Raw genomic sequence first — 13,544 nt, 5'->3', positions numbered from 1 at the left:
TCTCTGAGTGACCTCTGCCATGAGCACCAACATCCAACAGAGCTGAGGAAACCCAAATGGAGACCTGAGCCTTCCCCAGCTGGTGGCACTGGAAGAAAATAACTTCCTTTTCATTCCCTCTGCTCCTGCAGAATGGCAAGTTAAAGAAAGGTGAGCAAACATGCAGCTGCAGGCAGTGCCAGGGAGGGCAAAGGGCTTCTTTTGCACACTGAGGGTTCATTCCATGAATAATTTCTCCAGAGAGAAAAGGGATTTTATTAACAGCAAATTGTATGCAGAATTTCTCCTGCTAACCTGACTTATTTATTTTATTTTTTTTTACACTGAAGGATTGACAGACCAGCTGAGGCAAACAGCACTGCTAATTTCAGTGATAAAAAGATACAAAACAGAGCCACCCAATAAAATGCAAGTGGAATAACTTCATGCAACTTCCCTCCACCCTCAAGAGGAAAATTTTTCCTTATGACATGTAGGATTTTGGATGTCCAATACTTACTTTTTGTTTCTCACCCATAAGAAAGGTACACAGGTCCCATCCAGCTGATTTAAAAACAAGTATTTTCAGAAGTATTTTCCTGTTTGCTGCTTCTTTTGAGGAAAAAAATTCTCTTTTAAAGTCTCATTCATAGCAAACAAACACCACTTCTGATTTAAGAGTAACCATCTTTAATTCTAGTAAATATTACTGTATTCATCCTGGGTTCACATTTGAAGCTTACTCATGTTTTTCTCTACAAGGATTTGCACATTTCCATCTTATCCCAGCAAAAAGAAAGACCACATTATGTCACCAGCATATTGTATTAATGTAGTTCTACTTATTAAAATTTCTAAGTGAGCCTGTACAGGTAGAGAAATCAATATTCCAATGAACTGTTTTTCTCTTTGGTATTAGACTAGAAGGTGCATGTACGTGTTTCAATGCACAGATAATACAGAAATTTTAAAGATATAACTTTATGGTCAATTATATAAACAACTTGACAACAAAGGAGGTAGAAAACTGATTAAAAATTGATCCATTTACTTTTACTGGATTGTGCTTCTCATCACACCTTATGAAATTATTATTCAACTGAAAGCAGCAAGTATTAAGCAGTTTTAATAAATAAAGAGGCCTAATGCTCCAGGTCAAAATAAATCCTCAGAAACACTAATGGCAAAGCTTCCCTAGACTCCACTGATTTCAGAAATTCACTAACAGGTCAAAATTTAGACCCAGGGTAGAAATTCTCCCAACCTTTTATAATATCCATAAAATAAAACAGAAGCTTGAAGCAAAAATAAGATGTCTTATAATTCATGAAGTTGGTACACTAATTATTGCAGATGAAAGTAATAAAATAGCCTGGTTCATTTTCATAAATAGGCAAATTCCCATAAACTCTGATAATCTTAGTCACAGAGAAAAAGAGAGAACTTTATAATGCTCCTGAAATAAAGAGAAGGGAGGATATAATGTACAAAACCATGCCTGCTGCATGTAGTAAATCAAAGTGATCTATGAAATAACACACACATTTAGATAGTCAGTCATGTTAATTTAAAAATATCCAATGATCTTTATACAGTAAAATGTTTTTACTTTCAATAAAGAGAGTTAATATAGCACTGTAATATTTGACAACTGCATAAATGTGTACACATACACAAGCCTTTAGGCAATGTACAGTAATTGGAATCAGAAAATGAATGTATGGAGTTTAGAACATACAGACTCTGAGCACCACAGCAAAATGCCCATCAGATTAAAATTTACCACCTTACTTACAAACAAGGAACTGTCTTCAAAATACATTCACGTGGTCAAAATGTATTGCCTTAATCTGGGGGAGTGAACAAAACCCTTGGCATGGCAGCAAGAGTGATTTTTGGTGCTTACAAACCACAGCCAGAAGCTGTACATAAATTTACATCAAGAATCTGAACAGGTATATTTAAAGCTGTATTTTACCTGCAGCATATCAAGTAAATATTATCATAAGAGAAAACATGTATTTTGAGGGAAGATCAGTTACAGAAAATAAATTTGTCAGAAAAATGATAGCCATGTGATCTGTTGTATTGGCAGCACATCATCATGTGCTGGAGTAAAGAGAATTGGATGCTCCAATAGCCTTTTAAAGCCTTGCTTCAATACCATACCCAAAGGACTCTTTTACAAGTCACAAGCTAATAAAAAGTTAATATTTCAGGTAAAGAAGACATTGCTTCATAACAATTTCATTGTTGTTTGATTAAACTGAAAGGTAAAATCATTCTCCCTCAATAATCCTCCACACAAAGTGGAAGATTTACCAATTTACCAATTTTTCTTTGTGAACAACCAATTGCTCACTCCCACAGAATCTGAAACCTGGTGATTTCCCCCCAGCAATTAACAGTTCATGTAGCTTCTAGCTTGTGAAGGAAACCAAACTAACAATCCCATTCTTTGCATATATTGGCAACATTTTAAAATTCTGTGTACTTACAGAACAAGAGACACAAGGCCAACGTGAGACAGCTTTGTTCCTTAATGCCCAAGAGCTCCTCTGGACCTTTATTTTATGGCTCACATTACCTGAGAAATGGAACATCCCCAGGAAGGTCAGGCTGGGCAGGCTCCAGCTTCCTAAGGACCAAAATCAAGGTTTTCTTCTCATCCCAATGGAACAGAGTGCCTTTTCAGGTGCTTCTCTGCAGAGCTGCTCTGGGAAATCACTTAATAAATTCTCTAACCTCACTTAGGGTTGGATCCCAATTCTTCTCATTCTTGCCCTTTGGGAGCAACACTTTTACTGCTTGCACTAGGAAGAAATCCCAATAAATTCTAAATTTGGCAAAGTGGCCAGGAGCATAGACACTCTAGATCTGTGCAGATTTGGAAATTCAGAAGTAAATTACTTAGATTTAAGAAATGGGGTAGAATTTATTTAGAATTAAAAAAAAAAAATCAATTTATTAGCACTTGCAATAGTTTTTGTTTATAAATTTGATTGCCAATTTATGGAATAAAAATACACATTTAATCTAAAATACCAGAAAAAATATACAAAAGAAGAACTACCCTTCTATAACTTACTAGAAGTTAAGTATTTAATAATAAAACAGAAACTCAAAAGAATATTTCATTAGGTAATTTAATTTAGTGTGTTCAATTTGAAACTTAACTTATGATTTATTTTTATACTGCTTTTGCTTTTACATATGAAGTCACATATACAAACAGTTTTAGCATTAAAGGCAATACCATATTAGAAAATTATTACATTTTATGGTTATTAGTCTTTTATTTTAAATATTTTATACACTATTGAACAGCAATTACAGTAGATAATAAAGAATTGTGCAATGTCTTAAAACTGTGTAACAACTTAAAATAATTTAAATTGTAGGGGAAAAGGAAGAATTCAAAACTGTTGGAACATTTTGGTGAAAAAAACGTGGGCTTCCAAGTTCATAGATGGGACTTTTCAATGAACATTGCAACTGAAAATTTTCAATTGGCTATTTTTATTCTGCCAGGACGTGCAACTCTATTTGTCCTATGCGGATTCTTTCTGGTTTTTTCTTAATGTACTGCTCTGTGGTGAGATGGATTTTGTCTTTGAGGGGGCATCAGAACCCAGGGCACTGAGTGCTGCCTGCCACAGAGGAGGGCAGAAGTGCAGGAGCCAGGACATGTCACCCCAGGGACCAGGACAACCCTCCCACTTCCAGTGGAGATTCCCATTTTCAGCAACAGGAGGCAGTGGGACAAACACCTTATACAGACTCTTGAAATAAAAGAGTGTAAAGTCACTTATTCCTGTGTTTTTCAGGTACCACATAAATAGAAATGAGCATCCACCTGAAGTTAGAACTAGAGAAAATTCACCTTCCTTCTGGCATTCCAGGGGTGGGTGCTCAGTGACTCCCACTCCCTGCAGCCCCAGGTGGGGGATCCAGGCACTCTCCACAACCTGGCTGCTTCCTCACCAATTTTTGCTAATTAGTTAAACTTTTTTAGCTAAATAATTATTTTCACCTATTAAACTATTAACAGTTTAGCCCTTTGCAACCACACAACAGGGAAACTCACATCCCTCAAGCAGATGACTCTGTAATCATAGTGGCAAGGTGCTGTTTGCCATAGTTTTAATGCAATATTATCCTAAAACCTGCAGTATCAGTACAGGTAAGTTCTAATGCTATCAGTGCAGAAAATAAGATCCAGATATATATGTTGTAGGATACAGCATTACTTTGCAAATGGTTAAGGTCTGTAGCTATTAATATGCAATGTATATTAATAATACTTAAACCTCACTATTCTTTCAGTTAAACTTTATATGATTTTATTATAGTATATAAAAAAGTGAAAAGAAGTAATTAATTGGGAGAGCCTACCTACCTTTTATTATGGAGGGCCTACTTTTAGCACTAACCTTCATGCTGCAAATCCTTGGCTTCACTCACATGGTAACACCTCATTTTAACTCAATCTCAGAATGACTTCTGCTTTTATTCTGGACTGTTGCAGATGCAGATATGGGTCTGATACACCTCATGCTAAAGCTAAAGCTGGGTGAGGTGTGACAGCAACAAAAAGGCTGCAGAGGTAGGGAGAAGTCTCTGAAAAACAGTTAGAAACAATGGCAGTATATTATCACTTTAATTAATCTCTACTCTGTGTTGTTCTATTTCTTTAGTGAAATGCTGCAGGAAGTAGGGGGGTGAAGTGAGGTAAGAATTTGTGTCAAATCCTGGTGGGTTTCCTGACCTCCCCTTCGTGCTCCTGTGTTCTTGCCACCTTCACAAGCTGCCCAGCAGATCTGTGAGCCACCAAACTGCTTGGTGGAACCAAGGCTCTCCCATTCCACTACCAGCAGTATTCCCTCGGAGCCAAACTGCTGTCAGTATCAGCCTCTCTTGCCCTTCCATCACCAGCACTGCATTTGTTACCTTGTCTTTCTGTGGTTTGGTGAAAAAGGGATCAGCTCCACCAGTCAGCAGTGTGTGCACAGAGTACGAGCGGGCAGAATTTGTCACGGTGACATCAAGCTGCTAACACAAACACATCCATTACCCTTTCTCTGTGGCTTGGTGAGACAGCTGCCCTCAAGGTATTGGCCTCTGAGCCTCCCTGATAAATCACTGACGTGTAGGAAACCTGGTTATCCCAACAGCAGGGGCAGAGGATGCTATTCAGCTGCAGGAGGGCATGGAAGAACAACGTCCATGAGGCATATAATGAAAGATTTTTTTATATACTTGAGTAGTTAACAAAAATTTATTGCAAGAGATAGTTTGTCACTAGATTTACAGTTTCAGAGAACATAGTACAAAACATAGTGCATCAGCTTTGTCTAAACATTAAATAGGTGCAAATACACGAGGATTAAAAAAAAACCGAAAAAAGTAAGTACTTTACAACATAAGTTATAGAACTATAAATATATTTTATATACATTATACATATTCTAAGACATGATTTTCACATATATATATAGAGTTCAGGATTAGTGTCAGCCTATTCAGTGCTTTAGTAACAGTAAGTCTGTTGCATCACTATACTTACAGCAAACGCTTCCCGGGTAATTTTAACCAGTCCAGCCGCCAGGACAGCCCGAGGGGGCTGCAGCCGGAGGTGCGAGCCCTAGAAGAGCGGCTGCAGGGGGATGACGGCCGGGGCCAGCAGCGATGGGAAGTGCGGCAGCGCGGGGAAGGCGAGCGGGGCGGGCGGCAGCACCGAGGGCGGCAGCAGCGGCAGCGGCGGCGGCGCCACGAAAGCGGCGGGACAGAGCCCCAGCTGGGCCAGCGGGGCCCGGGACAGCGCCGGCACCTGCGACAGGAACTGCTGCGGCGGCTGCAGCACCTTGAGGGCGCCGTGCTGCTGCTGCAGCACCGTGTGCTGGATGGTGGTCACCGAGGCGGAGCGCAGCGGCGGCGGCGGCGGCGGCAGCGCGGAGCCCGGCGGGGCGAACGCCAGCTTCACCTTCACGAAGGGCTCGGGGAGCAGCTCCTTGAACTTGTCCCGGCCGTCGGCGGGGAGCAGCAGCGCCTGCTCGGGCAGCGGGAAGGGGGCTCGGAGCTGCTCGCCGCCCAGGAAGGTGCTGAGGGGCGCCTCTTTGAAGGGCAGCGGCGGCGGGCTGCCGAACACGGCGGGGCCGCACTGCGCCCACTCGGCCTCGCCCGCCTCGTCGGGCGGCAGCGCCTCGGCCAGCTCGTAGTGGCACAGATAGGATTTAGGGGGGCTTTGCTCCGAGGGCCTGCTGGGGACGGGAGCTTTGTAACGCGCTTGATTTTCACGGCTGTTGGCGTTTTCCTGCTTCTGTCCCTCTCGGGGGACGCCCCGTGTGGCAGCAGCCGCTGCAGCGCTGCGCTCGGGGGCAGGGGCGGCAGAGCTTGTGCTGGCATCGGGCAGCGTGCCCGCCGTGCTCTCCATCACTGCTTTATCCTCCCCCAGCACCTCTGCGCCAGCAGCTTCTAGAGGCGGCTTGCTTTCCTCCAGCTCCATTGTTTCATCCCTCTCTTTTGCACCATCATCACCATCATCATCTCTGGGAGCTGCATTAGCTTCCTCTAGATTGTCTTGAGCCACTGAGTCCCCCGAAACATTTAGCGTAGAATTCGCGGAACTTTCTTTGGAAGAGTCGGAGCTCTCGCTTCTTACGTTCCTGCCAAGGAAGACACGATGGATTCTAGCCCTCCTTTTCCTGCGTTTCCCCTTTGCCTTGTGATAGGCACCCACAGCGTGTCCTTGCCTTAGATGCTCCTCTGCCGGCAATGAGCTTTCATCCGAGGACGAGGCATAGGAGTAGGTGTGCTGCCTCCGCTTGCGGCGGGGCTTCTCTGGGGTTTCTTCTCTCACAACGCTGTAACCTCTCTTTATGGGCTGGTTGTGACTCGGCCCCTTCTCCTCACTGCCCTGTCCTGAACATCTCTGCTCGGGGCTGCAGCTCGACCTCCTGACTTTGCAGCTGCAGCAGGTTTTGGGGTGCCGGGGGCTGTGCCTCCGGGAGCTCCCCTTGCTCCTCCTGTGTGCTCCTTTGCAGTGGTGCTGGCCACTGCTCCTTGCACTCCAGAAGCCACACCAGCCTCTGGCCCAGTGCATGTGATCTGGTGCAGACACGACTCTCTTAGGACCATTTTCAGTGCCACATTTTGGCTGCGACTGCTGCACCTCACCTGCAGTTAACCAGATATTTCCTGTGTCGTGTCTGCACTTCTCTGCATTTTGGAGGTGCTGATATTTATTTTCATCTCTGTAGGTAACTTCTTTTTCAGCCACTGGAGACACCTCCATTTCTGCTACTGTTGTGTCTCCACAGTGATGATAATGACAATGACACAATTTTCTTCTCCTTTTCCGTTTTCTGTTTTTGTGAAGCCATTTTTCATGGCCCTCTTTGATCCAGACTTTGTTGTATTTCTCATCTATCACAGTGTTTTGTCGTAAGGGGTTATGAGATATGTGATACTTTTCTATTTTTCTAATCCTGAATGACTCATCCAAGGACACTTTGTTTTGATTTTTTGCAAGGTCACAATCTCTGAAGAGGGAAACATCACTTAACAGGGGTATTGTATAGTTGCACACATTTTTATCCACTTCTGCTTCATAATCACCACTCTCTGAAGTAGGTGTTTTTGTAAAATCTGAGACTAAGATATGGTTAGATTCAGTTTCATGGTGCAAATGAGGTATGTTTGGTTGATGCTTGGGCTTCTCTTGGCTTTCACTGGCTCTCGACGACTTAAAATCAAAATATAAAGGATTACAGCTATAAGAAATTGATGGGTCTGTACTTGTGTAAATCAACATTTCTGATGGCCACTGAAGAACATTTGATCCATATTTGCTAAGAACAGGGACAAAGGGTTGGCAGGGCCGCTTGTGTGTGTCTGGTTTGCTTTTTGGGGCTCCACCCCCTTCTTCTGCATCTGCCCCCGGGTTTTTTATTTCTGTTTCAGTTGCAGGTGGACGGCTGTTCCTGTCACTGCAGTGTTCCCCTGCAGCAGCCTGCAGGGAGGAGCAGTCCCCCTCGGGTTCCTGCCCGGGAGCTCTGCCTGCCTGCAGCTCCAGGGGCAGGAGCTGGGCACTGCCCGCAGCCAGGGGCAGGCTTTGCCCCCCTGGCTCGGCCCCTCTGACAGCCACAGCGTGGCCATCCGTGCCTGGGGACAGCAGCTGTGAGTGGGGCATGGCAGCAGGCACAGCTGGGCTCTCCAGCACCCTGCTCTCCTCGCTGGCCAGCTCCTTGGGCTCCGGAGCTTCAGGAGCTTCTGCTGCGTCCGTGCACTTCTCCACCAGTGGGTGAAAACAGCTGTGCTTCTCCTCAGGGCACACAGCTATTTCTGCTGCTGAAGGAGACTGGAGGTTACATGTTCCTGGGACAAACCTGCTCCTTCTGCTAAATCCGTGCTCCGTGGAGGTTTCCTCATTAAACTCATAGAAAACGGCAGCTGAAGACTCCAGTTTGACTGCTGCTTTCTTAGGAAAAGCAAAGGAGAACCCAACTCTGGGTCCATGAGCTCCTTGGACCTGATCTCCACATTTGTTAGGGTCAGACTGATGACTGCCTGCATCTCCTGGGGCGGCAGAAATGACAGAGGCAATGTCTTTGCAATTCTGGGCATCGTGCATTAAGGTGCAGCTGAAATCCTGGCTCCTGGCAGAATCCACAGCAGCACTTTTGGGGATATCATTGCAATCATCCTGCACAGTCACTGTAGTGGATTTGAACATAGGGCCACTTCCAGGAGCACTAGGAAGGAAAACAAAACTTAGAGTCAATACTGTTCAGAGAACTGCTGACAGAAACATGGCATTACATTGGGAAGTTTTTAAGGAAAGAGGAAGACTCTGTGGATATGTACACTGAGACCACAAAAATGCCATATTTTATAAGAAAGGTGACTAGTATTAGAAAAAAAAAAAAGAATGAGTAAATATTATGCTCCCAGCTCCTTCATGTGAAGTTATCAGCAGAAGGACTAATATTCCTACAAAGTAGTTAACTTTTCCTAGACACCCTGGCAGCTTCTCCCAGCAGACCACCATGGTTCCAACACTTACTACAGACAGCAGTTTTACATTCCAAACAGAGAGTGCTTCGTGGAGCACTTTGCCCACAGTCATCATTGCAGGGCTGCTGCTCTGCCCACAGGCAATCCCCCAGCAGCTCCCATCCTATTTGTGTGCACAAACCAAGCCATCACCATCTCAGCAATTTCTTTCATGGAGAAATAAAACTGGGGAGAGAATTTCAGCTGGCAGAAGTAAAGTAAGTGATTCATCCCTCCTGAGAAAAAAATTTATTACTGTCTACTTCTGTTCTTCATTTCATGTCCTCTTCCCATCTGTTCTATTTGACTTAATAGGAAGCAAAGAGAAGAGCAGAAAGTGTTTCAGCTGACAATTTTCCAGGATCCACAGAAGCTGCTCAGCACTAGGAGTAATGGACCTATGTTAAAACCATTTGTTTGTTTGTTTTAGCCAAATCACTCTGTGTTACAGTGCAGAGCAATACTCACTGATGAGTCATTGGTAAAACTTGCAAATGTCATTTAGGATCCCAAGAAATTCTGAGATGAAGAATAATGTCTTTACCCTAGCAGGTCTAGAAATTAAGGTAGATGTTTTATGAGAAAGGAACTCCTCACGAGAATTCCTCCCTTGCCCAGCTCTTTATAAATTTGAAATATATATTAAACCCACACACAAACCCTTTCTTTCACATAATAAAATGGTGACTTCTACAAAACCAGTCTAGAAAATGCTAAATTAAAAAATCCTATGTATCTGTCTATGTCACACCTCTAAGGATGCAAAGTGGTAGTAAATAGCAATTATGAAATAGATAAATCAGGCTCAGATAAAAATTCTCCTTCAGGAACTAGCAAAAAGATATTTAAAAAACCCCCAAATAATCCAGAAACAACAAAGGCTTGAAAAATCTGTCTTCACTAGCAGGGAAAAAGAGAAACAGTAAGTTTCTCTTTCTCATGCAACATGCAAAATTCAGGTTTTTGAGCACGTTTGGGGGAATGATCTAATATACTCAAGTGTAAAAAAATGGACACTTAAAACAGTCCTGGAGGAGAAAGAATCTCCTTATAACATGAGTGATCATAAGAAGATGGAAAAGTTCAGTGCTGTGTTGCTCCTGTCAAACAGAGCCCATGACATTCAAGTTCCATCCACCTGCTGGTTCAGACTTTGTTTCAGGACACTGCCCTCCATCCCAACTAGGGACAAAGAGATTATTTCTGAACAAGAGCTGCAGCTTGGTTGGACTTCTCTGTTAGCTCCTCTGGGGGGGTGAAGGCTGAATAATGAGAAAACATTTGCACATGAGCATCTGCATTTTTTTCTTTCTTTTTCTTCTTCAGAGATTGCACTGTGACAAGCACATATATTTTCAGTGGCTTATCAGTGCCAGAGCTGTGTCATATTTTGAGAATTCAGTCACAACCAGAAAGCTCAATACTAATTTCAACAGCTTGCCTAGATACAATACTAAAAATGTACCAGTAGCGAGGAGTCACTTTTGCAGAGGGAGGTAAACACACTGCTGAGCAGGGGGAAAGGAGCACTTACCTTTTGTTATAAAAAATCTGGCTATTGGGATCTAAAGCTAGGTTTCTGGATGCTTTCCCATTTTGAAAAGGAAATGGCTGAGATCTGTTACATCCTAGAGAGACAGACTGTATTCCTCACCTCATCAATGAAGTAGTGCCAGTCTGCAAATGCATGACCTAGTTCACTCAGCTTTCAACCAAAGTGCCTGCTTTATGAAATATATATGAAACACATCTTTTTTTTTTTTTTTAACTAAAAATATGTGTCACTTTAGCTCAGCTGAAACAGCAACGTTAAACATTCATTCCTGCACAGTGTGTGAATCAAACACTGTGCACAGAATGCTTCCAAAACTCTCTAAAAACACAAGTGTGGCTACAAAGCCAAGGGTCCCCTGCATCCCACAGCTCCAGCTAACAGTGGAGGGATTATTTTCAAGTATTTTTTCTGTTTGAGCAGCTGTGGACTTACCAAGTCCTCTCTTTCCTTAGCTCAGCTAGCCTGTGCAAACGTTGGAGGGCTTTCTCCTGCTTCCTTTCATCCTTCCGTGACTTGGATGCCACATTCCGAGCAAACTCCCTCTGCTTCAGCTCCTTCAGTCTCTGCAAGAAACAGCCACAAAATCCACATAAAAACCCCTGGGATGAGGAATGCTGTACTGACAGTCACTTGCTGGTAAGTGCTCACAGCATGAACCATTCAAAAAAAAAATTTAAGGATTTCAAGGCAATAGCTAAAATACCTAGAGATGTTGGCCAAGCTAACCTAGCAAATTTTGCTGTAGCTTTTGTGATGATGAGGATGAGGCAAAGTTCATCCAGAGTTTTGCTCATGATTCCTCCCCAAAACATTCCCCACAGCATAACTCCTTTCTGAGATACCAATAAAAAATGAGACCACCCCAGGTATTTTTCTGCAAAGCCTCTCAAAAGCATATTGGCCCCCCAGATGATATTAAATCTGGATTTTTTCTTGCCTGAGAGGCTGGGCATGGCACTTGTCACTGCTGCTCTGTGGAAGGTCCCTGTCAGCTCTTCCCTGCAGATTACCAGGGTCCCCCTGACCCTGCCACGTTATCAGCATGCCAACACCTGCAAAGCTCCTGAGAGCTCCTCTCCTGCCATGCCAGGCATCATTAGAGGTGTTAAAGGGTCCTGACCCAGCAGGGATCTCCAAGGGATGTGGTGAACAGAGAAATCTTGCATTCTGAAATGGGGAGACTGAAGGAGCCTGTGTTTGCTGCTCTCACTGGGTCTGACACAGCACTTATACTGATACCAAGGTGCAGTCCAGGATCTCAGCTGATTCTATCTCCAGCCTGCCTCTTTGCAGGAATCTTGTTCTCTTTATATCACAGAAGGGCAACATGCAGCAATCCCTGGTTCTTCATGTCAGCAAAATGTATTCCAGTACCCCACTGGTCCTCAGTGTGCCCTGATTATGTTTCACACCATCTTCCAAAACCATAATCTCACCATTCTGGGAAGAACCCAGCAACCCTTTTAGTGTCCAGGGCTCATAACTGGCCATGAACAGTGGCCACAGTGATTTCTAGAATCAAAAGCTCTAATTCAAGTTGTTTGAGGGGAATTAAGAACTTTTGTTACCACTGCTGGCACACATAATAGATACACAGAATAGTTTGCAAAATACTGTCAGCAGCATCCTCCTGCTCCTTCTCAATTCTTTTTATTTCACCCTCTTTGTGAACTTTTATTTTCCCTGTTCACAGAAAAAAACACCTCACACATACTGGCACCTATTTCCTCCCTGGGAGGGAGGTCAGTCCCTCCACCAGGCTCCACAGGGAAGTGGCCCCAGCACCAAAGCAGCTGAGGGACCAGCTGGTTCTTGATGACACATGGCTTAGTTTTAGGTGGTTCTGCAAGATTCTGAATTAGTCTTTGCCATTTTGGGTGATGGTAGCACTACCTGGGCAGCCCATTCAATGCCAAGAAATAAATATGGAGAAATATGCATAGAAAACAAACTTGCAGAAAAATTAGCACCAGTCTCCATTTTCAAATTTTGCATTCTTTTTCAAATGCCTGGATATCCAAAAAATAATCTGAAATGTAATCACATCTTCCACCATTTATATTTTCTAAATATCTAAATTTTCTACTGATAAAAGTTTGTTTTATTGTGCTAATACAATATAAGATTATAAGTACACTCAAAACTAGAGGCATGATATCTCTTTTTTCCCAGAAAAAAAGAATACTTGAAATGTGGAGCATCTTTGTTGAACTTGTGCACTCCTGTGTTCCTAGATAACATGATACTGACCCTGCCTCCCACCAGCCACTCATGAAACCTGAAGTATTTCATTTCACACACAACTTCTGAGTACTCAAAACACAGGAGAAGAAATTTGCTCCTGCCTCCCCTCACCTGCCCTGGGCACTTAAAGAGAAGATTTAACTGCATTCTGTGGAGCACAATATTTTTTCAGGGTTTTTTTCCCCTCCAGTGCTAAGGAAAGAAGTAAGTGAGAAGTAAGGGAACAAAAGGAAGGTAGGGTGCTGTCTGACATGGTTAAAAAGGAGAGGCTGAGGTGTACACAAATCCACAGCCACCTCCCAGCTGCTGTACTTTTCTGCAATTACTGGGATGATTATAATTAGTGATTTGAGTGTGACCAGATTCTGAACCCTTTAGTCTTACTGCTGCAAGTTAGCAGCACTCCATGCCTGTTCTCACTTTTTATGTAATTAAATTATTCTCCTTGGATGGCTACAGGTAGGTGAGGCACAAGTTTTGTGTGCTCAGCCTTTGCCTGCTCTTCTCTTCTGGAGAATTCCTGGCCCCAGACCTCCTGCTGGATACACCCTCCCTCTCCAGTACAGAAAACTGGTCTTTGCAGAAAATGAACCATTACACAATGGGCTTTGCTTCTCTTCTTCCCACAACTGGTGTCTCAGTCTTCCATGGAGTGCTTTAACAATCTGCAAAGATTGTACCTTGGCAACTCTTGAGGTCTTTATTCTGCAAA

At 43.3% G+C, this 13,544-nt stretch overlaps 1 protein-coding gene across 2 annotated transcripts in view; it reads right to left on the bottom strand.

Annotated features, from left to right (window-relative positions):
* Positions 1-5,062: 5,062 nt before the first annotated feature.
* ZNF804A (zinc finger protein 804A) overlaps positions 5,063-13,544 on the bottom strand; it is a 136,364-nt gene continuing 127,882 nt past the window's right edge. For both annotated transcript variants that reach the window (XM_056496374.1, XM_056496373.1), the window contains exons 3-4: positions 11,021-11,151; positions 5,063-8,732 (exon numbers count right to left, since the gene is read on the bottom strand). In XM_056496374.1, coding sequence (XP_056352349.1) covers positions 5,624-8,713 — 3,090 coding nt within the window. In that variant the 5' untranslated portion in view covers positions 8,714-8,732; positions 11,021-11,151 and the 3' untranslated portion in view covers positions 5,063-5,623. The remainder of the gene's footprint in view (positions 8,733-11,020; positions 11,152-13,544) is intronic.

Source organism: Oenanthe melanoleuca, chromosome 7 (genome assembly GCF_029582105.1).
Source record: "Oenanthe melanoleuca isolate GR-GAL-2019-014 chromosome 7, OMel1.0, whole genome shotgun sequence".
Taxonomy (NCBI): Eukaryota; Metazoa; Chordata; class Aves; order Passeriformes; family Muscicapidae; genus Oenanthe; species Oenanthe melanoleuca.
This window is presented reverse-complemented; position numbering and strand designations above follow the sequence as displayed.